General features: G+C 35.4%; 4 protein-coding genes across 7 annotated transcripts; 1 reads left to right on the top strand and 3 right to left on the bottom strand.

The window, feature by feature from the left end:
* Positions 1 to 418: 418 nt before the first annotated feature.
* Positions 419 to 2,812, top strand: LOC142628128 (uncharacterized). Its single transcript, XM_075802134.1, has 2 exons — positions 419 to 937; positions 2,439 to 2,812. Exons 1-2 carry the CDS (start codon positions 619 to 621, stop codon positions 2,648 to 2,650), a joined length of 531 nt encoding a protein of 176 aa, XP_075658249.1. The 5' UTR covers positions 419 to 618; the 3' UTR covers positions 2,651 to 2,812.
* A 624-nt stretch (positions 2,813 to 3,436) lies between these two features.
* LOC142628127 (folate synthesis bifunctional protein, mitochondrial-like) lies at positions 3,437 to 8,247 on the bottom strand. Of its 4 annotated transcripts, XM_075802130.1 has the most exons (4): positions 7,984 to 8,015; positions 6,251 to 6,609; positions 5,390 to 5,467; positions 3,437 to 5,097 (listed from the first exon to the last, which is right to left on the bottom strand). In XM_075802130.1, exons 2-4 carry the CDS (start codon positions 6,309 to 6,311, stop codon positions 3,623 to 3,625), a joined length of 1,614 nt encoding a protein of 537 aa, XP_075658245.1. In that variant the 5' UTR covers positions 6,312 to 6,609; positions 7,984 to 8,015; the 3' UTR covers positions 3,437 to 3,622. The 4 variants fall into 4 exon arrangements, with proteins under 4 accessions (XP_075658245.1, XP_075658247.1, XP_075658246.1 ...); XM_075802132.1 differs by lacking the exons at positions 6,251 to 6,609; positions 7,984 to 8,015 and adding an exon at positions 8,150 to 8,247; XM_075802131.1 differs by lacking the exon at positions 6,251 to 6,609 and having other exon boundaries at positions 7,984 to 8,009.
* Positions 8,248 to 12,385: 4,138 nt separating this feature from the next.
* LOC142629241 (uncharacterized) lies at positions 12,386 to 16,400 on the bottom strand. Its single transcript, XM_075803198.1, has 2 exons — positions 16,293 to 16,400; positions 12,386 to 13,774 (listed from the first exon to the last, which is right to left on the bottom strand). The coding sequence occupies exons 1-2, from the start codon at positions 16,398 to 16,400 to the stop codon at positions 12,386 to 12,388; spliced, it is 1,497 nt and encodes a 498-aa protein (XP_075659313.1).
* A 167-nt stretch (positions 16,401 to 16,567) lies between these two features.
* LOC142629240 (F-box protein CPR1-like) lies at positions 16,568 to 17,020 on the bottom strand. Its single transcript, XM_075803197.1, has one exon. The coding sequence runs from the start codon at positions 17,018 to 17,020 to the stop codon at positions 16,568 to 16,570; it is 453 nt and encodes a 150-aa protein (XP_075659312.1).
* Positions 17,021 to 25,144: the final 8,124 nt, after the last annotated feature.

Genomic DNA, 25,144 nt, shown 5'->3' with positions numbered 1-25,144 from the left:
TCAACAACGAAAGCGTTCAACATTTATATCATTCAGGGATTTAAGTCTCTAGGAGGGAGTTTCACACACATATACACTTAAATTAAGCTTGAATAAAAATTCTATCTTGTATAAAAAAAAAAACATTTATATCATTCAATCCCTATCGTTGTAAGTTGTAACTATCTAATCAGAAACCAAAAAAGGAAGGAAGAAAGAAAAAAAAGAAAGAATTTTAACACAATATAATTTAAAATCTAATTTAAGAGAGAGATTTCAAATGTTTAACACAATATATGCTGCCAAAAGTCTCGTAATTCAATTAACACGTCTTAGTGTTAACAATGAAAACGTTCAATATTCATATCACTCATTTCTTATTGCTGTAAGTTATAACTATCCAATCGGGAACCAAAAGAAAAAAGAAAGAAAGAGTTTTAACACAGCATGGGCCACCCATCCATCCAAGACTCAACACCAAAACAACAACAACATGCCCTCCAAAAGCCCATTATATAATGTGGCAGGAACATAAGTATAAATACACACAACCCACCACCTGTTTGTGAAAAAGAAAACCAAAGGAAAAGAAGGTACTTCAGCTTAGAATTCAGAGTTCAGAGGTAAAAGAAAAAAACAATGGCGCAACAAGTTCAAGCAACACAACCAGTACAGAAGACCACGCTATACGTGGGAGGACTAGCAGAGGAAGTAAACGAGTCAATACTCCACGCTGCGTTCATACCATTCGGAGACATAAAAGACGTGAAGACCCCTCTGGACCAAGCCACACAGAAGCACCGCTCCTTCGGATTCGTCACTTTCTTAGAGAAAGAAGACGCCACCTCCGCCATGGACAACATGGATGGTGCTGAGCTCTATGGCCGTGTCCTCACTGTCAACTACGCCCTCCCTGAACGCATCAAGGGTGGCGAGCAGGGTTGGGCCGCACAGCCCAGTATGTTTTCTTTACCCTTTTGCCCACTTTTGGATTATTGCTTCTCTCTCTATTTCACTACTTTATTTGTATCATTTGTCTCTTTTTGTGAATTGGGTATTGTTTATTTGTGGTTTTTAATTTGTTAAATGCTACTCTTGTTATGAAGTTATGATCTTTTCAAGTTTTGGGGTTCTGGGCTTCTAGGATTTAGTGCTTATATTGGTTGGGGTAAATTTTTTTCCTCTAAAACATGTTTGTGATTCAAAGCAAGTGCAAAACTTAGTTACAGTTACTTGGGTTGGTTTTTTTTTTTGGTTGATAAATTCGATAGGTGCCAGTTGAGTTATAAGCGACCGTGAGACTTGTTGGCAGATTGGCCAATGCATCTCTTTGTGTATAGTTACAGTTTCTAATGACACAGTTGATTTTAATTGGAGAATCCAAGTTTCACACTTACACTGCTAAGAATCTGATCACATTAGCTCTTTAATAGTAGTTTTTTTTTTAAGCTTGGGTTCAATTTAAGTGATAGTCCAATGGTAAAGTCATTCTATGTGGTTAGAATTTTCCTCTAAAACCAGTTTGCGGGATTTAGTGCTTATATTGGGGTTAGAATTTTCCTCTAAAACCAGTTGGTGCAAAAAAATTAGTTACAGATTCTTAGGTGCAGAGCCTTAGTTCCTCCTAATTAAGTTTAATGGAGTGGCTTGGCGGTCAATGCAACACAACCATGTGGATTATTGACCAATGCACTTCCTTGTGTATGTATGGTTACAACTTCAAAGGACACATGGTTGGATTTAATTAGGGAGCTTGAGGCGTTATACCTATGAAATACATGTGGATTATCTGAGTGGGTTGAAGGAAATGAAGGTACAATACCTAGGATTTAGTGCCTATATTGGGATAAGAAATTTCAAATGTCCATGAATGAATGTTTTTAATCATGTGAGCTATTTTAGTTTATGTAATTAAAAGTTGGGCAAAATTTATATTCGATTTCTTAGGTTTGTTATATTTTGGTCCCAGTTGTGTATCTTAGATTCCCCTGGTTAAATTTACCCTGAAAAATAAGTTTGCAATTAAAAGTGCAAAATCTGGGTACAAAACTGTTAGTGTTATGACTTAGGTTCTCTAATTAAATTCAACTGTGTGACTCAGGTTTTATGTTTTAGGTTTGCTAATTAAAATTCTACCATCTTGACTTATTTGTAAATGCAGCACAAGTGCACAACCATGTGGCTTATGTTACAGCTTCCAAGGCAACATGGTTGAATTTAATTCAAAACATAAACTATAACATTTACAGAACTATACCTATTAAAATGGTAGTTATCTAATTGTCACATATAATGGGTTGGAGGTTGTGCTGGAACCACCTTTTGGTTAATATTTGTTGCTTCTTAAATCTGTATAGCTTAAACAAATAGTTCAAATTTCTCATTCAAAATAAGGAAGCTTGTCATATTAATTCTATTTCTGCTTTAATCTTTTCTGTATTTGCTTCAATCTTTTGTAGTTTGGGCGGATGCCGACACATGGTTTGAAAGGCAGCAGCAAGAAGAGGAAATGCAGCGAATTCAGGCAGAGAATCGGGCTGCAATGGAGGCTGCAGAGGAGTTGCATCGAAAGAAAATGGCCCAAGATCGAGAAGGGGAAAAGGATGATGAAGAGATGAAGGATGATCCCATGGCAAGGGCTGAAGCTGAGGTTTTGAAACAGAAAGATTAGTTCTTCTAAGCTAACCAAACTAAACACTTGATGAGGGAAAGGGAAATGCTTTCATTATCATTCCTCTTAAAATCCTTTTTTTTTTTTTAATCAAATCTCTGTAATCTGTCACAACTCTCGGTGTAGAACTTTGCATTGGAAATGAATAGTTTTTTTTTTTTTTGAGCATTTGCTTCTCTGATAAGACTTATGGGATGGTTTAATTGCTTTGATTTCATAACCACTTCCTGCTTCATGGCTAGTGGCAGTTGTCCATGATCTTGATTTTATATTCACACGTTGGCTATTTGCATTCTTATTTGCGGTTTTACATTCAATCTTTATATGGCTAGCTTTCACTGTCATTTTCACAGAAAACTGAGAACTGAATAGTGGTGCTAGTCTCTTAAATGCTGATTGCAATCAGATTGGACCAAGTTTGTTAACCTCCTCGCTCAAAAAAAAAAAAAAAAAAAGTTTGTTAGCCTCCTGTAATTTACTTGTAAGAATTGGCAGAAGGATGTAAGCTGCTTGGCTTAATAGGAAACTATGTGATTATGAACATCAAAATATGCTCTCTTCCGAGATGTTCATACACATCAATGGAGTATCAAGTTCTATTTCCCATACCTGAAGAGCTAGCTAGCCAAACTTCTTCTTCATTCAATTCTATTGATGCTCAGCTCTCATCTCATGCCCTAATTTATTCTCTCTCTTTCTGGCTTTAAACAGAAATAAAAACACCCATATAACATGGCCGTTTGTACATTCATAATGCCTTCAAGTTGGAGCTGATTGACAAACTGATGAGAAGATAGCTAAATCCAATAGGTTATTGAAGGAAAAATATTAATACAACAAAATTTTTGAGTACATGGTTGGTGATTTGAAAAAAAACAAAAAACAAAAACAAAGAATCTGGTTAATGCCATGCACTTTTGTAAGCTGACAACACTGCGTTAACTAAATAAACGTCTTGTTACAAAGCAAACATCAAGAGAGATTTTTGGTGCTCCTCTGTTTCAGCATTGCATCACAGACCTTCACAGAGTCTGCATTGTCTCTTACATTATGTACTCGTACAATATTTGCTCCACCCAAAACACCGGCAGTGACACAAGCAATAGTGGCAGGATCTCTCTCATCTGCAGCAATTCGAGAGCAAATTTGACCTAAAAATTTCTTTCTGGAGGGTCCAATCAGCATGGGAGCATGAGAGACACCAAAACTTTTCCTTGCAATCTCGGCACGGATGTTTGGTAATCCCACTAGGATGTCCAAATTGTGTTCAGTTTTCTTTGAGAATCCAATTCCAGGGTCAATAATTACCCTCCAAGCTGGGATACCTGATAATTCTGCATCCTTAACCCTTGAGTATATTTCAGACGCTATCTGCTTACAAACATCATCATACTGCAAGTTTTCGCTATTTTGCATTGTATGTGGTTCCCCTCTCATGTGCATCGCAATATATGGAACCCTAAGGCCAGCGACCACCCTAAGCATGTTAGAATCTAATTGCCCAGCAGATACATCGTTTACAAGATGAGCCCCTTTGCTGACTGCTTCAGAAGCAACTTCTGAATAGAAAGTATCAACTGATATGAGCTTTCCCTCTGCCTCTGGCATCCCTGCAACAGCTTCTAAAACAGGCATTAGTCTATCTAATTCTTCTTCAGTGGATATCCTAGAGGCCATTGGCCGTGTAGATTGAGCACCAATATCGATCATATCAGCCCCTTCAGAAATCATCAAGCGGGCCTGGGTAACTGCAGCCTCCACAGAGACAAACTTTCCTCCATCACTAAAACTATCTGGGGTCACATTAAGGATACCCATGACAGAGGTTCTCTGTGACCAGTCCCATAAACCACTTTTAATGGGTAAAACCCTTTTCATGCCTTCCTTTCCAACAAGGGATTCACCACCCATTTTCTCCCAAAACTCTAAAAGTCCACCTGATAGCAGTGAAAAGGAATGCCAACAAGTAACTGTATCACAATCAGCAGATGATCCCAATAAATCCATTAGAGGGGCCATTACAAATGGTCTCTCCCAAATTCTTTCATGGGGTATGGTAAGAATATCAGAGTGGACCTTGAACTTTCCATAGAACAATATATCCAAGTCAATTGGCCTTGGACCATACCTTATACCACTGGAACGACCCATGTCCTTTTCAATTTGCTTGAGCACTCCCAGTAATTCATGTGGGCCGAGTTTAGTAACGGCTCTGACTGCAGAATTGAGAAAGTTGGGCTGATCAGTCACATATGCTGGAGCTGTTTCATACAAACAAGCATGTCTTGTAATATTTATGCCTAATTTGTTCATCAACTCCAAGGCATTATTAAAATTATCTAGTCTGTCTCCCACATTGCTTCCCAAAGCAATCACTACCTCCTGCTCTGGAGAATAAACTTCAACTGAGGCATCTGTGGATGAATGGAGGTAGGAAGAACGCAGTGCTGAAGAGAAGATGAAAACAAGTACACAGAAACTGGCTTTAGATAACTTTACCCAAAAAAAAAGGAGGCTTAGGTTTTCTGTACTCAAAACATCACATATATTCATTCTTATGTCTTATATACCACAGTTAGCCCTGAGATCTGCTTTTGGTTATCACAGTCTAGCAGTTTAAGTGGCATTCAAGTGAAAAAAACCATTACTTATGTCATTTAGATGCCATTTTTAAATTTTTTTTTTTAAAATCAATGAATTTAATAGGGTATCTGAACTCATAAATTGGATTTACGTTACCTCTACAATGCTTGGTTAAACCACTGAAGTGATGTTTGGTGGGCACAAGCTGCTTCAAAATATTCATATCAGGAGTGGCTGCTCAACAAAGTATAAGTTGAAGTAAATATTATAGTAATTAAAGTTTCATAATAAATGAAAATACAAGTCATCTCTTGTAAACTTAAAATCAGAAAGTGTTCCCTTTTCTCAGTAAAGGTGATAAAAATGAGTAAAACAAAATAGCAGTAGGAGAAATCCTTTGACAAAGTACATTGAAAAACCTAGCAGGCAAAAAACCAAACATACAAATCCATGAACAGAACCTAAGCTAAGAAAGAAGACTACAAAAGCAAATATCAAAATTAACCTTTTCCAATTAAGAAGTGAGCATTGTCTCAGGTTTGCTATAATCTAAAGTCTAAACAGCTGATTATCAGGGGAAAAAAAGTTTAAACAGTTATATATTCTTCCCAGCATTCAATTTCCTATGAATTAGTAGAAAAAAATAATGCTGAACTAAACAAGCAATGCTAAGGACAACTATTTTACAACATTATTTATGACTTGCTACTTATATATATATATATATATATATATATATATATATATAAAATTTACGACTTGCTAAGGTCATAGATTGTGATTGGAGCAATGCCACTTTCACATGGGCTCACTACTGGCACCATTTTTTTTTTTTTTAATTATGAAAACTGAATCTTCATTATCAAATTAAATATTCATCTGCATTACACCATATTGCAGTTGTTTAGAAAGGAAATAAGGTACATCCTCTAACCAAGCTTCACAATCATCGATTCCATGTGCATGTCTAGCAAGAATATGAGCTGCATTGTTGGCCTCATTATTGGTGTGGCTTACCTCCCAGGTTCGGAACTGCATTAGCCCCATCTTCGCCTCTTGTACTAAATTTCCCCAACATGAACTGTCTTCCTCATGAGCCAAAAGCTTTTCAATCACACTCAAAGAGGGTCGTTCTAGAATAATGTCGCGTGGCCCAATCTCATGGGCAAATTTTATTGCCTGCATTGCTGCTGTAATTTCTACTTCTAGCCCCATCTTTGGGAAGCAGTGCTCTCTCCTCTCACATCATAGTGGGTCTTGTTGATCAAATTCATAGTGGGAAGAGGGAGCATTGCTCTTCGAGTATTGAATAATTCTCTAACGGATGGAGTGCTGTTTTTGGTTTTCTTGGGTGGACTACATTCATGTCACTTATACTAACATGTTAGAAACAACGGGGAGGAAAAAGGTTAGAAAAAGAGAAGTGTTACAATATATCCCCAAAAAAGAGGACTTAGACTTAGATCCTTAGAAAAAGTAATCATGCCTATGACTTGATTGAACATCAAAAATTATATAATAATATGTCTCGTTTAGCATATCAAATATGTAAGAGATCAACATGGAAAAAGTTGGTTCTAAGTATATGATATAACCATATTTTATAAGGTGTTGTGACTTGTGAAATTTGAACTGTATAAAACTAATTACAATATTGGAAATCAGATTATAAAAAATTACAATATTGGAAAGACCCCCCTTCCCATGCGGCCACCATTCTGGTGAACTTCTTATTTTACAAAACTATGCTTGTAGACTACCAAATGAAGCAATGAAGCAAAAGCATGTAAGTCCCAACATCCAGAGTTTGAATTTTTTTTTTTTTGGTAGTTGACATCAAATGCTTTGTTAAAACAAGAACATGAACAGATTGTCAGTAATTCTTAATTTTCAAGTATCTAGAATACTCCCTCAAATCAATAATCGCAATCATAAAAATGGAACTGTACATCACAAAGCTTCTCTTCTACCAATCTTTTGCAACTCCTAACTTTCAAAGTACTCAATCTTGTTCAGAATTAAACCTCAATTCAACCTTTTTAAACACATTCAAAAATCAACTTTACCCTTTATATTGCTAAAGGAACATGAGCCAAAACTCCTTTTAGTTCCTTGTATTAAAATCACCAAATAGCTTGAGTGAAATATAACCGATTGAAGAAAATATGTAATAAGAATAGCTCCAATTCAGATTCCTCATTTCACAACTTACCAAAAAAAAAAGAGTAAAGGATTACATAAAACCTAGAATGCTTATCTATCTCCTCCTTGTACCAAATGACGACAATAGCAAAGCTTTAGTCCCAAAACATTGTTGGGTTGGCTATGGATTCTCAATAGATTAATCAGGTCAACCACTAGCGGCTTTTTCTTTGTCATTCTATCCTATTGTATCCAAAATCATATACTCTTTTGTCACCTTGAAACATCCTTAATTACCATGTCATTTTTTTTTTTTAATGTTATTTAAGTTCATTCTTTCACCTCTTTTCTTTTGCTTGACTTTAATCAAACTCTTCCTCATTGTACTTTGATAGTAAATGTCATTCATAATCATAGCAAATGTCAATAGCAAAGTAAACAAAAACAAAAAGGTTTAGATTAAAACGTTAGACAACTAGGAATTAAGCATGACTTTAGTAAAATTTAGATAACTTCTGGTAGCCAATGAATAGCTTTAGTACCTGTGATTGTGAAAGTCCAACAGAATCCTAAACTACGAAAAAACACTCTAACGTTTGCATTAGTACCTGGTTGAAGATTTTGAAGATTTGAAAGAAAAAAAAAAAAAAAAAAAAAAACCCCTTTTTCAACCTCCTGAAATCATTAAAACTATAAGCAAATCAAAACCCATTTCAGCCAAAGACATAGAGAGAGAGAGAGAGAGAGAGAGAGAGAGAGAGAGAGAGAACGAACTTGCCGTAGTCGGAATCCTCGCCGCCGGAGTCGCCGTCTGCAACTTGATCTTGACTCGCGTGAGAGTCACAGACAGAGAATGAAGAAATTAAAAAATAAGAGTAATAAAAAAAATTAAAAAAAAAAACCCAAAACGACGCAGTTTAACGTTTTTTTTAGGCCCTCTAGTTTTGTGGAGGGAGAATGGATAAAGGGACTAGTTTTGGGCCAAAATATTTTTAAACCATTGCTAAAAGCCCAACTATAAATCTTAGTACTTTGTCTTAACTTTAGGTCATGTTCATCATTGTTACATGCTAATGTATAGATGTATTTAAAATTAGACAAAATTTTTATTATAAAAATATAAGTAATTAGTTAAATTAATTTTTTTAAAGCATGTAATACATATATTCATGCATACATATAGATACATTTAAAATTAAACATAATTTTTATCATAAAATATAAATAATTAGTCAAATTAATTTTTTTTAAAGTAAACGTAATTAGTCACATATTAAAATTCTTATCTAAATTTAATACTACTAATGATCTTTTTTTTTTCTAATTTTTAATTAGTATGTGTAGTGATTTTTGTTATGTGGTGATTTTTATTTTATTTATTTTTTGAGAAACATGTGATTTTTATTGAGTAAATGTGATTGATTTTTTTTTAATTTATAGTTTATTAATATTAGATTATTAGTATTTTGCACTCATTAACTCACTTGACACAAAAATTAAAAAACTTAAGTAAACAAATGGCACAAGCTTAAGTGGATAATTATGGTGTAGTTTCCACATAAATTTAGACACATGGCACAAAATTGGATTATAATTTCAAATTCAAATTCAATTTTCTCTAAGTTTTACCTATTAATATATATATATATATATATATATATATATATATATATATATATAACTTATAAATTTGAATTTTTTTAGTTATATGATTATGTTTTTATGATTTATTATATTGGACTCATCGTTTTCTATACTAAATTAATTAATTTGGCACAAAATTTTAAAAAATTAGATTAAATGGGACACGTGGCGCAAAATTAAACTCTAATTGAAATTTATTTTTTACACTAAATTAACTCAGTTTGCACAAAATTCTAAAATTTATATTAGATGAGACACATGACACAAAATTATCCTCTAATTAAATTTCAATTTAAAGCTTAATTGGATTTTCTCTTTGCTTTACCTACAACTATTATTATTATCATTATTATTATTATTATTATTATTATTATAACTTTTGAAGGCCCTAGTTTTTACATGTATAGCTATACTTCAACTAACTTTAAGTAAATAAACTTATCAAAATACTTTCAGTAATTAAAAATAAGCTTTTTAACAAAAAAAAATGCATCCAAAATAAGTAAATGATTAACTAACTCTCACTCTAGCTTGACCTAGAATCACCCAATAGAAACAGCAAATAGATTAATAACCAAAATGTTCCACATAATTTTATCTCCCCAAAATTCTATCAAACTCCAATGTATAAAAAACTAACAATTTACTAATCCATCTAAAACTACAAATTACAATATACTAATCCATCTAAAACTAAAAATTACAAAGATTGAATAGGAGTATATAATTGAACTTTAACAAGCATTAACACTAGGATACAATAAGATGCAATATGTTATACAAATCATTAGGAGCTTGATTATATTGAAATACATATAAAAAAAAATATGCATAATATATATATATAAATGCAACGGGTGGATATGTATTTCAGTATATTTATCATTGCGTTGCATTTGTGTAATTCTCATGCGGGTAGGAAAAGAATTATATTCATACTTTACTTCTTATGCAAACATAATTATAATAAACTAACAAAAAAATTCTACTCATACTTTACTTCTTATTCTCTATTTCTTGAAAATCCAAAAAGAAAAAGAGAATGAATTGAAATCTAATTCATAAACACATCATCAATATAACGGTGTTGATTTGCCTCCAGAAATCAGTACTTAAGGTGTAAACATAAACAAAATTGTATTTGTCGTCTATGATTGAAAGTTCAGTAGATCTCCTGTAAGTGATAGTTCTAACCACCTTGTAGTCATTAGAATTGTGATCATAACCAAATGCAGCGCAATGATAATTTTTTTTTTTAATGGAAGATTGGCAGAGAATCTAGAAATATGGCATAGGGAATGACCTTAATATATTGTCTGAAAGCCGAATTCCATAAGACAAAACCTCCACTCAAACAAATGCAATTCATCCCGATGAGGGTGCAAGGAGAAGACAAACCTTGGAGTTGTGAGGACGGGCATGGAATGAAGACTTATGCTCTCGACGAGAAGAGAATTGGATTTGTTTGAGAAGAAAGGTTGCAGCAGTGTTTTGCAATGAATCTTTGGTTTTGAAGATGATTGGATCATGACTTTTTTTATGTACTTGAAACATATTATAGAAGCAAGACTAGGCATAACAAATCCTCTTTGAATCATGTTTTTTTTTTTAATAGCTTAATTAGTAGAAAGAAATTATCAAACTTCATATATTCAATTTTTTTTAAAAAAATTTGATGATGATATATTCAAGTTTTCTTTTTATTATATTTTATATAATTTAAGTTTTTTAATAATTACATACTCTAAAAAAATTTCTATAGCCGCCGTTAAATCAAACTATAGTCATGGAATCCAAGGTTTTTTCATTTACAAGCCGACATTACAAGAACATGTAAACCATGAGTATTAATTATCCAACTCTCGGAGAGTGGATCCTTTAATGTTATGCTAATGCAAGGATTCAAGGGCTGACATTTCTAAATCGGCTGAAAGGAAAAAGTTATTAACAAAATGTGAAAACGGTAACTATGCCATATGATCATGTAAAACTATTCTTCTAAATATCTAATTAAAAGCTTACAATTACACATAAACTAGCAATCACTAAGGTTCATACCATTGTTATTAATACCGTTTCGGACCCCGTTTCGGTTTGTCCAGTGGAATGGAATATTTCGGTACCGGCCGATTTCGGCGTACCGTTTTAAGGTGTTTCGGGTTTCTAAAAATTAAATTATATATATTCTTGTAAAACATAAAATTGTCAATTCTAATAAATAAATAACTAAATTTCAAATAATACAAATCATTTAGTCTTAACCCTTAAGTCTTAAATATCAATAATAACATCTATTTAACATCACACAATAAGAAGATTTACAAGACAATAACTAAACATCAAATAATACAAAACATTTAGTCTTAACTCTTATGTCTTAAACCTCAATACAACATCAAACAATAGGAAAATTTATAACAAGTCATTACTCATTACATAAGCCCATAATAATTAATAACTAATAAGCCAACAAAATTTATAACAGAATATTAGTCCTCCTCATCATCCATGAGAGAAGGATCAAATTCATCATCAAAAGAACTCCCATAAGAACTACCAAGACCCATTGGAAGATTTGTCAAGTCATGTTCATTGTTGTCATCATCATCATCGTTATCAACATCAATAGTTTCAAGTTCAGCATCCTCTTCCACATTCACTATGGCTGCTGGTTCATTAAGACAATCCCAATTTACGTCATCTGGATTAAGAAGTGCAGGTTCTTCAGCCACCCAATCTCCCATCAAGTCAATGTTATCCAAGCTTATAGGATCTAATGCATACTTATTCCTTTGAATGTTCCTACCAATGAAATTATTAAACATTAGTAACATTTTATAAATTATAATTATTTGAAAGTACATTTCATTTACATATGAGTAACGATGATAAATTTACCTTTGTCGAAGCCTCAAATTATAATGGACAAAGACCAAATCATTTACTCGCTTATGTTCCAATCTATTTCTCTTCTTTGAGTGAACATATTCAAATGTGCTCCAATTTCTCTCACAACCAGTTGCACTACAACATTGACTAAGCACACGAATGGCAAATGATTGTAAATCAGGAGCTCCAAGGCCAAATTGCTCCCACCATGAAACTACAATAACAAATAAAAATATAAAATAAGCATTGCCCATGTAATCTTACAATAACAAAAATAAAGGATAAATAGACATATTGAAAGCAAATAGAAATACTATTAAATTATTAATGTTTACCTGGATTTAGTCTCTCTCGTTGGCGGATTGCTAGTGATGTGCCAAAGTCACCAATTGACTTTTTGTACTCATCAAGTTGTGAACTTATTTTGTCTTGAATGTCAGGATCGGGAACCAACCTCATTAGAGTGCTTAGCAACCCTCATTGAACTTCATTTTGCCTTTTAAATGAAGGCCTAAAGTAAATTGCAGGGTTAAGAAAGCAACCTGCTGCATGCAAAGGACTATGAAGTTGTTTGTCCCATCTAGCATCAATAACTCTAATATAATGTCCATACAAAGAAACTTTGTTCTTTAACCTTCTTTTTATTTCCTCTTTTGCTTTGTCCATTGCTTCATACAAGTACCCCATAGCAGGTTTCTCATCCCCATCAACAAAACGAAGTACTCTAACTAAAGGCTCACTAACTTTCACTATGTGCGCGCATTGAGACCAAAATGAATAATCTTCTAAAACAATTTTACTAATCTCCTTCCCAACGGCGGTCTTAGCATGGGGGCATGAAAGCCATTTATCACTAGTGAACATTTGTCTAAGCTCTTTTTTGAACCTTAGCATGCTTTGTAGACTTAAGAAGTTAGTGGCAAACCTTGTAATTGCAGGACGACATAACTCTCTTCCATTTGTAAAATCTTGCCTCATCAAGTCTAAAACAACTCCATGGTTGTAAATGAACTTTGTTATCTTTTTTGCCTTCTTAATTGCTTCATCAACAAGAGGGAACCACTTAGGATTAACAATATTCTCCAACATCAAGTCTATGCAATGAGCTGCACAAGGAGACCAAAATAAAGTACCATACTTCAGCTGCAATTTTTTTCCAGCTTTTTTATAGGCAGAAGCATTATCTGTAATCAATTGCACAATATATTCCACGCCAATTTCTTGAACAACAGAATCAAATATATTGAACAACGTTTCAGCATCCTTTGTAAGGCCTGAAGTGTCAATAGATTTCAAGAACATGGCACCCCTTGGACAATACACCAAAAAATTCATTATTGGTTGCTGTTTTTGATTTGTCCACCCATCAGACATCACTGAACATCCATATACTTTCCAATCATTTTTTATATCTAACAAAAATTCATTAACTTCATGCACAACATTTCTCAAAAGGGGTCCCCTTAACTCATAAAAAGAAGGCCCCTTAAATCCCGCCCCAATAGAAGCAATGGAATCTATCATAGGTTGATAATAGGGTGATTGAGATGCATAGAAGGGTACATTAGAATGATACCACCATCTTGCCACATTCATTTTTGCATTATCAATCATTGCTTTTGTAGCCAAAGCACTTCTTATAGAGGGTTGAGCACCAGGGGTTGTTCTAGGAGCAAAATAACTCTTAATTTTCTTCTTTCCTCTTATTTGACCCATATCAATGTCAACATCCTTTCCCCTAGGTTTTCGTTTACCTAATGTTTGAGGGGGACTCTTTTCAACAACCCTAACCTCATCCTCCTCCTCCTCCTCCTCATCAACATCAAATGGATCACCATATGGGTTCCCAATTTCTGACTGAATCCTCTTTTTAGTTTCTTTAGATTTTTTTAATTCTTCAATCATTTGTTTCTTTTGAAACCTAATATCAGATGAAACAACTTTACATTATTCAACTTGACCCCTAATCCCAGCAAGATGATACTTAAGTCTAGTAATACCACCCCCTTTGATCAACTTATTACAATGCAAACATATAGTGTTATTTTTTACGTTAGGCACTGCACGGGCATGAGCCCATGCAGAAGAAGTAGCAGCTGAACTATGATGATCAACCATAGTTTACTGTTCAATGAAATGTAATCAAATTCAATCAAATGCAGTGGCTAAAATTTAATTTAATTTGCATGAAGTGAATGAGCAAACAAATTACATATCTTAAATGAACAAATCACATATCTTAACTTAAGTACACTTAATCGCATATCCAAGAGAAAAAAAAATAGAAGTTCATGACAATCCGAGAGAAAAAAATAAATAAATAAAACCACAACAAAATGCAAATGACTTCAAAAATTTATAAAAACAGAGAGGTCTGTCCGAGGTGGAAAAACCAGACATAGATTCGAGAGAGTGAGGGTATCTTTCTCTTCACAAATCCAATATTTCTAAAATAACACTTATTATGACACACACCCTTCAGACTCGTGTTTCACTACAACACCAGCAACACAAATCAGAGAAACAAGGATCAACAAAGCCCCTCATTTTGCTATCTCCAATTTCTCCTTCAGAATATGAACATTAAAGTTCTCATTTCTTACAAAAATTGGCAATTTAAGTCAAGATTCTATTCCCTGTCTCTAATTCATTTTCCTCTTTATATGTGTGTGTGTGTGTGAGTGCATCAAAACATGTAAAAGTTTCAGATATTCTCCACACTTCTATCAAATGCAAAACAATTCGAGAGAGTGAGGGTAGAGAAAGAATACCTGGTTGAAGCTGAACCGTTGAGCTTCAATCTGAGAGAGTGAGAGAAAGAGGGAGTCACGAGAGAGTGAGATTGATGAGGCGATGAGCAGTGAGCACAGCGGCGGCAGTGAGTGAGAGAGGGATTTGAGAGTGAAAGAAAAGAATGGGAGAGAAAGAGATAGCCGAATAGAAAAGAATCAAAAGATTAGGTTTTTAGACTTTAGTTAAGTCCAAAACGGCGTCGTTTGGACGTTTTTTTTTTTTTTCCCTTCCCATAGGCCAAATCAGGTACCGGCCGAAATTCACATCTCGGCCGGAATTGGCTGAAATTTTCCGGAATGGCCGGAACGGACCGAAACCCCCCGAAATTTGGCCCGAGGTGGAACGCTGGGTATCTCGGTACCGGTTTGCATACCGGAACGAAAAATTCCGGCCGTTCCGGCCGAAACGGAACGGAATCAATAACTTTGGTTCAAACAACCTATCCAAGGGCTTTCACAACTAAAAAAAACTGAGATTCTGAAAGACAAAACCTAGGTCAGATGCCCTCTTATAATATTCTCTATATATTTAAAATCAACTACCTACACTAACCATGGTTTCAAGTAAAATATTTGAAACTTAATTTGTCATAGTGTTGACCCTCAATATCCTAAATCATCTAAGTCTACCCAAGAAGAGCAGCCAGATTTGTCCAGGAGATTGGTCTTTGTCAATCTCATTTTGAAGGTGATTCGGAGGCAGGTGTTAAAGCCCTCCAGATAGGGGATTTTTCCACTTCTTTTGGTCATCATGTCAAGGACACATTATTTTTTGTTAACTCACTTAGGAATTTCTCTTTCTCTCACACTGTAAACCAAGGAATGCTGTTGTGCAATCCTTAGCTCAAAGAGCGGGACTTTCTTTTCTGTTGCTAGTTTGGATGAAGAATGTTCCACCAGATTTAGAATCTGTTGTTCTTGCTGATTTATCAGCTCTTTAATTCTATTCATGCCGAGTTGGCTTCTAAAAAAAAGAAGTCTACCCCAAACCCTTAACTCTCACTTTGCTCCTTCTCAAAACAAAAAGCTCTCCCTTAGTTTGATCCATAAGCACAACTAAAAGAACTTTTTGCAATAAGTACATCGATGGATTACAAAAACAATAAAAACAAAGCCTTAATCCAAAATCCAAAATTTTTGAATCACTATGGATTCTCAACAAATTGTTGACCCATAATCACAACGGGCATGTTAATAACCAAAATGTTTCACATAATTTACTGATTCATCAACAAATTACAAAGAGTCAACAGATCAATGGAGAATTGAAATATAACAAACACATAATCAATATAAGATGCAATATCATCTTCTCTAAATCACATATTACTATTTGAAAAATTATATTACTAAGGACAGAAACAATAACAGCAATAACAATATAAAGCCTACTGTATACAATTAATTAAAATAAGAATTTGACACAACCATTCTAAAACACATTTCCACCAGTGAATGAAACTAGGCTCTCCACATAAACTACAACTTGTGATGTTATGAACCAGTTTGGACCCTCTCTTAATTGAAGATTCTTAATTTCTTGAGAAACTATATTATACGAGAATGTTCGTAGTCCGTTCATCGTTACCAACCAGAAGAAGCTCTCTACTCTTGACAAATCCTAGTGGCCTCTTGATGCCTAACGGGGGTTCAACAACAGTTTGTTTGGTCCATGACTCCTGAACCCCAAATTCACGCATTACGTATATCAAACTTTTTCCTTGTCACTGTCTCTTCTTCGTGGTAAAAAATCATAGCAAGGCAATCATTGAACACTGCAAGGGTTTTCTCCATCTGCAAAATATTGTCGAGCTTTGACAACTTTTTATTATTCGAAACACCCCATTGCCCATGTCAAAGGATACAATTATCTCACATTCATGACCTTGTCCACGCGTGAGGTAACCGAGCAATGATGAACTCCATTCAAGTAGATTTCATTAAAACGATGATAAAAATAAATGTTTGAATGATCAATAGCAGTTTTGATTTGCCTCCAGGAATCAGTACTTAGGGTGTAAACATGAACAAAACTGTATTTGTCTACGTTTGAAATGTCAGTTGATCTCCTATAAGTGACAATTCTAACCACCTTGTAGTCATTAGAATTGTGATCATAACCAATTGCAAAACTAGGAAAAGCTTTTGATGGAATATTGATAGGAGAATCAGGAAGAGTGGGACAGGGAACCACCTTAAATTGTTTGATAGCCGGATTCCATAAGACAAATCCGCCAGCGACTAAATCACCTAAGCAGATTATGCAGATTATGCCCTTGATGCAAGCACACATGTCATGTTGAGTCTCGAATGTCCGCATGTTCTTCATCACCATCATCAGGATGCAAGGACATGAAAATCCTTGGGATTAACTCTTATGGTCTTGAAGAGAAAACTTGGATTTGTTTGAAAAGAAAGGTAGCGGTGGTGTTTTTCAATGAATCTTTGGCCTTGAAGAAGATTGAACCATGACTTTTTTACGCACTTGAAACGTATCACAGATTTCACTGGAATTCTTAAGAGAATTTCTCCCACAAGTCTTCCGGTAACCTCTCCATTTTTTATTGATTCATTAATTGGTGAAACTCCAAATTACATAGTTAATATATTATATTGGGTGGAAAAGAATTCTACTCATAACCGACCTTTTATTCTACTATTTTTGGTTTTATTTTAGCCAATCAAGATCCACACTAATGTTATAGAATTCTACGATATATACTAGAATGTTTACGACCATTACACTTTATAAAATTGCCTTGTCAGCTTTAATTTTATTATATATTATTATTGTCTAAAATAAATCAAAATAAAAAACTCTGATTTTTATTTTTTGGGTTTTTGTTTGGGATGTAGATAAAACTCCAAGTTTTCTGTTTGAGTCCGTCAACTATCATTGATTTTTTTTTTTTTTAAGCGATTTTGGTTTATTATAAGCGTTTGGCTATTCCCATAAATTAAAAAAAAAAAATTTTAAAAAAAAAACCATTTGGCTATGAACCAAGTGTAGTCCATTGCTTTGTACAAATAGGTACTGAATTTGGATGTATAGTGTAACACCCTAAAATCATAAATAATAAAAGTCTATTCAATCTAAATAATCCATAAACAAATATTAAATAAAAGAAACCAGTTATTCAAAATCTCATCACAAATGTCAGAGCTCTAATCCACCAAAGACAAAACATCCTCAAAATAATTTCCTAGGACAATGTTTAATGCCATAAAAATAATAATAAAATTCCCAATTCCACAAAATAATTCGAAACGGTTGTCTTCCAAGAATCTTTACTCCAATAATCCCTCCAATGTATGTGTAAGGGGAAATAAAAGGGGGTGAGATAACTCAATAAGTAGAATTCACCAACATTGGGGTGTGAGAACAAACCTTTCAAATAAATAATTCTTACAACAAATTCATAACTTGTAACTTATCAATATTTTATCATCAAATATTTCATATAAAAGAAAATATCTTTATATTGTGAGTCATCATAATACATATACCAATATCATCATATAAATAATTTCCTAAGCTTTTCTCGTGGTCAATGTTTACGCCCCATTGACAGGATTGTGCTGTCCCCTTTTAGGACTAGAACCTCCTTTACATCCCTTTCTTAAAGATGGCTCCTTTGGAACCTAAAAGTGCACTCCCTTACTAAGGAGCTTCCTTTTGTGATCATCAATAGTATACTCCCTTGCTAAGGAGCTATCAAATGTGTAATGTCCCCTTTCTTAGGACCGTCCCTTACTAAGGACTAGCTGCAGTATGATTGTCCCTTGCTAAGGACTACATACAATACTGAGTTTTTAATCACGACTTGCCATAGGTTTTCAAAACACATTTCAATATGCTCACAAAAATAATCCACTCATAATTCTCAAAATATAAAGATATATTCACACATACAAGTTTAAATAAATTTATGTCTCACAAGATTTTTATAAAACGAATAGTTAATGTACATATCAAACATTTATAAAATATCAATTTATATATAGAATATCAACATATTTCTTTGATATAGAATAATTTAATAATCAACACTATTTTGGGAAACCCCCAAAATTAGTAAACACCACTTATCTCTTATTTGCAAAAATAAAAGTATTCAACCAATCCCGTCATTAGGTCCATCACCAAGAATCTCAAAACCTAGAAATATAAGGAACAAGCCTATTAATAACAAGAACTATCGCAAAGTTTATCATCACATTTGTCTCCAAAATAGAATAGGATCCCCTAAAACAAATCAAATGCACTAAAGCCTAGCTTGCTCAACCTAAGACAAGTACCCATTCCCAAATGGGAACCAAACAAGCATACAAACTCATAGTGCCACAACACAAAACCAAAGCATTTTAATTCTCTACTACAAGCAATGTGCACATATGAACATAACATAAAACACATCAATTCATAATAGGGGTAGCATATCTCATAAGTTTCCCTTTAGAGCACTAAATGATTAAACCAACCCATTATTAGACTTAACTAAGTAAAACACATGTCGAAGAAAAGCACATGAATTTACAAACCAATCCATTCAACAAAGATTTGAAGTAAATTCCACAAAGATTTGAAGTAAATTCCACAAAATCCCAGCATTTTCATCGCACCTTCAGATTCAATACACAGCAGGTCAGCCATTTTGTAAAAATTTTTTGGTCCACGAAAAGTTATCTGATTAATTTGAAATTAAATAGGGATAAACTCTTATATGTGTAGTATGTACCATAAAAAATTCAGCCCAAAAATATTTTTCTGTAATATATTAAAAATCATGCATTGAACTGACTCAAATCTGTTAGGGATAGATTTACAATTCCAAAATAAAATTACTATAACTTAATACTATTTCAAAAACTTTCAGACTTGATTAAACTCAAAGCTACATGTTTTAGCACATGATAACAACTATGAATGCAACCAATAACCTCATATAATAGTCATCACAACACAAGTTAAGAAATTCGATCCTCTAACTCATATAGGCAATTTACCAAACACTTGACATGCATCAAGCACATGCCCACATTCACATATGTCAATGCCAATCAAATGCAAATGAAACACTTTGGAATCAACTCATGCAACAACAAAACCCATATAGCTACTCTAGGAAACCGAACCTCAAATACCCATTAGTAAAATAGACAACCAAAACACCCCATCAAAGCAAACACCCCCAAATAGTTTGAAAATTTCGGATTTAATAAAAACTCTTGCTACCCAAATCCTTGTAACCCTCTAAACTTCCAATACCCACCAAACCCATCAAGTATTTACCATAAACATCATAAACTAGCCCAAAGGATTTCATAGAAGAAAATAACAGAAAACTTAGGTCTTGACCTTATCTATTGAATTAACCAAACTTAGAGGGATGGTCTTTCAAATGGGTCTGCCAAAATAGCCACTAGAGCTCTTGGTGGTTGATTTTGATTGGAAAAGAACCTTTCATGAGTCGGCTAAGATAGAAATTTAAGAGGCAATAGTGAATAAACTTCACATGAGGATGAGAGAGAGGATTTTTGGCCATGGGGAATGGGAACACCAAAGGAAAGAGGGAAAGGTGATGGGAGGTGGCACTTTAAAAAAATAGAGGAGGATGCCAATGTGGGTTACATACAAAGCTAGGGCTGGGCTTGGGTCTTATCACAAAAATGCCCCCACTTAAATAATTTCCAAAACAACCCTTTTATTTGTTTATTTATTTTGTAAAAGCTGGGGTGTTACATATAGTTGTTGCTCCTTGGTCTTTTCCCACATATCTTCATCACGAACCAACTATCATATTCATATATCTATCTAAACATGGCAAAACATGTTAGAATTTGCTAACCCAACTTGACTTGAAAAATACCTGATTCAAACTCGAATTTTTTACCCGAAGCAAAAACGGGTTAACCTATGACTTGACCTGTGTTTTGCAAGTCAACCTGACCCAACCTGTGACTTGAACAATTTTTAAAAAACTTTTTGTTAAAAAAAATAAAATTAAGACAATATTAGTTTAATTATTTGTTATGAGCTTTAAGGAAACAATTGAGAAATTTACATGACTGCATACAAATGAATTGAAAGATGAATGGTTGAGTCATTCTATAATGAGTAAATATTTTTAGATATCAAATAGGAGAGTACCTGCTAAGAAAGCTGGTTACAATAGAGTTAAAAATATATATTTAAAATTGTAGACATGCGTGTGAAACATTCATAAGTGTAAAAATAGTGAAGTCAAAGTTTCAATGAAATTAGCATAAATTATGAATACTTAGGTTTGTTTTTTAATAATTCAAGTTCAAAATAAATGGCTTTTCAAAATAAATTATGATATTTCCTAGAATGTGCATTGTTTAACAATGACATGATATTCATAAAAGAGACTATGTATAAATAAGTAAACAATCAAATATTAATATATATTCTCAAATTAAAATAGAGTGTCAACCACAAGTAATAATAGATTATAGAATTAATTTTCAAGATTATAAATTTCTTATATGTTTTAATTCTTTGTCAAATGAGTTATCCAATAAGTCATTTGTAATTTTGTTTTATGTTTTGGGACATTGATATTGTGTAGAAATTATAAAACTTGTGTATTTGTTTTACTTATCTTCGTGCTATTTTGTATTAATTAGTAATGTTGGGATTTGTATAATTTTAAAATTATTGAACAAATATTATTTTGTTAAGATGAGCTCATTCTTGATATGAGTGGTGAATTCAAAGCAATGTATTTTACATCAAGTAATTTGTTTCTTGACTTTTCCAAATAGTAAATTGTTTTATTAAATTTTTTTTAAAAAATAATGTGAAAAATAAGAGTCAACTTGACCCGCCCATTTGCCACATCTATATCTATCTAACACACTACCCTTATTCAGCATAAATACATTGAATTGCAAGAGCATGGAGATTGCTTTCAAAATTTTGATTTCTCCTTCATGCCAAAATCATCATTCTCTTCTATTGTGCATAATAAGAAGACTTCGTAGTACCTAAAAAGCATCATTTACTAACCGTCATGATAGAAATTAAGCCTTAAAATAAATATTGTACAGTACAAATGTGATTGTGTTTAATGTTGCCCTTACAAACAAAAAGTCTATGATATATAATTTATTTTTCTTTTCTTTGAATTTTTTTTTGAAACATAGTTTGTATTTTGGATATTAGGGAGAGGAATTGTAGAATGTCATGTGTATTATTATTATGATCACCTTGAAATTTTGCAAGCATTAAGAATATACAAAGATAATGTAATCTAATAGTGAATTTGTCAAAATTCACATCCAATTAAAAAAATATTGTGCGGTGTAACTGTGGGGGGTAAAAGGACCCAAATGGGCATATGGGCCTTTGGACTGTAGCATGAAGGGCCGACCTGCTCCAGAATTTAACTCTGCGAATCGGCCCATATGCCGAGGTTCCGAGGATACAACCGAGGGTGAGTTCCTCCTCGGACCGATCCAAGAGAACTCAAGATTTCATTATGAAGGTCAAGGCACAACTCTGGAAAGACTAATGGTTAAAGGGGGGACACCCTGAACCTTCTAGATGCACCAGTGTTAAAGAAAATAGCAAGGGCAAAGGCTGCCACCTCCGCATTAAAGGCACTGCACCTACCTCCCTGGCCGCATTAATGGGGAAGTGACCCCTGAACAGTAGGGCAAAAAACTTCTAGTCACTGTCCAAAAAGTGTCACGAAAGGAAGTATTTAAGGGGGATGGAGGCCAGAGAGGAGGGGGATCAGTAACTAAGAAAGAAATTAAGAAATTGTAATCTTTAAGGAAGAAAGAGAAATAATAAAGAAGTAGTCCTCGGCTCAAGTCCGAGGAGATCCATTTGCAATTATCATTCGTTATTTACCTGTATTTACTTATAAAAACTTGTTATCACGCTCCTGGTACTTCTAACCTAGGTTTTAAGTCCACACTCTACAAATTTTATTGTTTAAGGCTCATTGGGCCTGAGCCCGTGATTGTCTTTGGGTCCAGGTGCAATTGTGCACTTACAATTGGTGCCGTCTGTGGGAAACCTAGTCTAGAAGGAGTTGGGATACTATGGCAGGCCTGGGTTCTCACCATGCAGAGTCACAGGGGTCACTACCGGAGGATCTTTTCGAGCGTCTTGAGCGTCGAAGGGATCGTGAGGGAAGTGTCCATACAGAATACCCTGGGGCTAGCCATACTCATGGTGGGGCTAGCACCACCCATGAGGATGGTGCTAAAGCCATGCAGAAGGAGATTAATCGTTTGAAGAGAAAGTTACGCCGCGCCAGACGCAGGTCTTCACCGTCATCATCTGATCCTTCCTCAGAGGAGGTGCGGGGAGGTAGCTGCAGCTCAAGGTCATGCTCACCCCCTAGTGTAATGTCCTCTGGTGAGGAGGACGACCAGCCAGCTCGCAGACGCAAGAGGCTTCCTTCTAGGGGCTTAGGGAACGATGCTATGAGTCGAGCGCTGCACCAACTCTCCAAATCTCCGTTTTCACGGAGGATTGAGATGGGGAGGCTTCCCAGGAGGTTTACTCAACCCACCTTTACCACCTACAATGGCCGGACTGATCCGGTGGAGCATGTGAGTCACTTTAACCAGAGGATGGCGGTGCACTCTCACAACGAGACCCTGATGTGTAAAGTTTTCCCCTCTAGCTTGGGACCTGTTGCTATGAGGTGGTTCAACGGCCTTAAATCGGGGTCTATAGGTTCGTTTGGGGAGCTTACTAGGGCATTCGCTTCGCGGTTCATTATGTGTAGCAGAGTACCTCGGCCATTGGACTCGCTGTTATCCATGACCATGAGGGAAGGGGAGACGTTGAAAGCATACTCCGACCGTTACTGGGAGATGTTTAATGAAATAGATGGCGACTTTGATGAGGTGGCGCTCAATACCTTTAAGGTAGGTCTTCCTACTGATCACGACCTTAGAAAGTCTTTGACTAAAAAGCCCGTCCGCAGCGTACGTCGCCTCATGGACCGTATTGACGAGTACAAGAGGGTGGAGGAAGACCAACAGCAAGAAAAGGGTAAGGAGAAGGTTATCCCGCAGGAGAGAAGGGATTTCAGGTCGGACAGGTACCACAATAACAAGCCGAGGAGAGATTACGTTGGGCAGCCCGGCTCGGCAGCACCTCAGGCCGTGAACATTGTGTTCCGAGAACCAGTACATCAGTTGCTGAAAAAAGTTCGTAAGGAGCCCTTCTTCAGGTGGCCTAGCAAGATGGCAGGAGATCCCACAAAGAGGAATCAGAACCTCTTCTACCAATACCATCAGGATGTGGGCCACACTACCGAGAATTGTCGGACCCTTTGGAACCACTTGGAGCAGCTTGTCAGTGAAGGAAAACTGAAGCAGCACTTGTGCCAACCTAGCGGGCAGGGCAGTCAATCTGGCTCAAACAATCAGAGGAATAATTCATCTCGGCCGGTGTTAGGAACAATTAATGTTATTTTTGCTGCACCTGGCAGGATCGGCTTGGGTCCCACCAGGGTGATGGCAGTTTCACATCCTCAGGCCGAGAAGTCGGGCTGCAGGCCGAAGAGGTTGAAGCTAAAATTGCCCGTCTTGGGATTTTCCGAGGAGGATAAGGTAGGAACTATCCAACCCCATGACGATGCTCTTGTAGTTACGCTTAGGATAGGGAACTATGATGTGAGGAGGGTGATGATAGATCAGGGCAGCGGTGTAGATATCATGTACCCTGATCTATTTAAGGGGTTAAGATTGAAGCTGGAAGATCTTACTCCTTATGACTCGCCACTTATAAGCTTTGAAGGGAGAGCCGTTGTGCCGAAGGGACAGATCCGTTTGCCCGTTCAATCTGGCTCAGAAACGGTTGAGGTGGATTTCATTGTGGTTGACGCGTACTCTCCATACACAGTCATCCTCGCCAGGCCTTGGCTGCACGCTCTGGGAGCTGTCTCCTCTACCTTGCATGTTAAAGTTAAATTCCCCTCAGGGGAACATGTTGAGGAAATCCTCGGCAGCCAATCGGTGGCCAGGCAATGCATATCGGCTGTAGTGCTGCACCAGACAGAAGCCGAGTCTTTGGCTCTGATCACCAAAGACTTATAGCAGTTAACAGCTCCTGATGCACCTGGAATGGTGACAGGAGAGGAGGCTCATTGTGAGGAGTTAGAGAAGTTTCTGATAGCCGATGATCCAAAGAGGTTCTTCCAAGTCGGCATACGTTTGCCACACTAGGAGAAGATGGAGTTGTTGGAATTTCTGAAGGACAATATTGATGTTTTTGCGTGGGACCCTTATGAGGCTCCAGGCGTAGATCCGAACTTCATATGTCATCGTTTGAATGTTAACCCTGCCATTGTGCCGAGAAGGCAGCCACCTCGGCGTTCTTCCAAAGAGCATGCCGAGGCTGTAAAGGAAGAGGTGCTTAAACTTAAGAGGGCTGGGGCTATTAAAGAAGTTT

Source organism: Castanea sativa, chromosome 3 (assembly GCF_040712315.1).
Source record: "Castanea sativa cultivar Marrone di Chiusa Pesio chromosome 3, ASM4071231v1".
NCBI lineage: Eukaryota > Viridiplantae > Streptophyta > Magnoliopsida > Fagales > Fagaceae > Castanea > Castanea sativa.
Note: the sequence above shows the minus strand (reverse complement) of the source record. Positions and strands in the feature narration are given on the sequence as shown.

Excerpts from the sequence above, each read along its gene's own strand:
- LOC142629240 (XM_075803197.1), bottom strand. The coding sequence starts at position 17,020 with ATGCGGACATTCGAGACTCAACATGACATGTGTGCTTGCATCAAGGGC.
- LOC142628127 (XM_075802130.1), bottom strand. The coding sequence starts at position 6,311 with ATGTTGGGGAAATTTAGTACAAGAGGCGAAGATGGGGCTAATGCAGTT. Across the intron at positions 5,468-6,250 it reads TGCAGTTCCGAACCTGGGAG|CCACTCCTGATATGAATATT; the intron begins GTAAGCCACACC and ends TTTGTTGAGCAG. Across the intron at positions 5,098-5,389 it reads TTTAACCAAGCATTGTAGAG|CACTGCGTTCTTCCTACCTC; the intron begins GTAACGTAAATC and ends TCTTCTCTTCAG.
- LOC142629241 (XM_075803198.1), bottom strand. The coding sequence starts at position 16,400 with ATGCGTGAATTTGGGGTTCAGGAGTCATGGACCAAACAAACTGTTGTT. Across the intron at positions 13,775-16,292 it reads AGAGTAGAGAGCTTCTTCTG|AGGATTCAGTCAGAAATTGG; the intron begins GTTGGTAACGAT and ends GAAACTAAAAAG.
- LOC142628128 (XM_075802134.1), top strand. The coding sequence starts at position 619 with ATGGCGCAACAAGTTCAAGCAACACAACCAGTACAGAAGACCACGCTA. Across the intron at positions 938-2,438 it reads GGGTTGGGCCGCACAGCCCA|TTTGGGCGGATGCCGACACA; the intron begins GTATGTTTTCTT and ends AATCTTTTGTAG.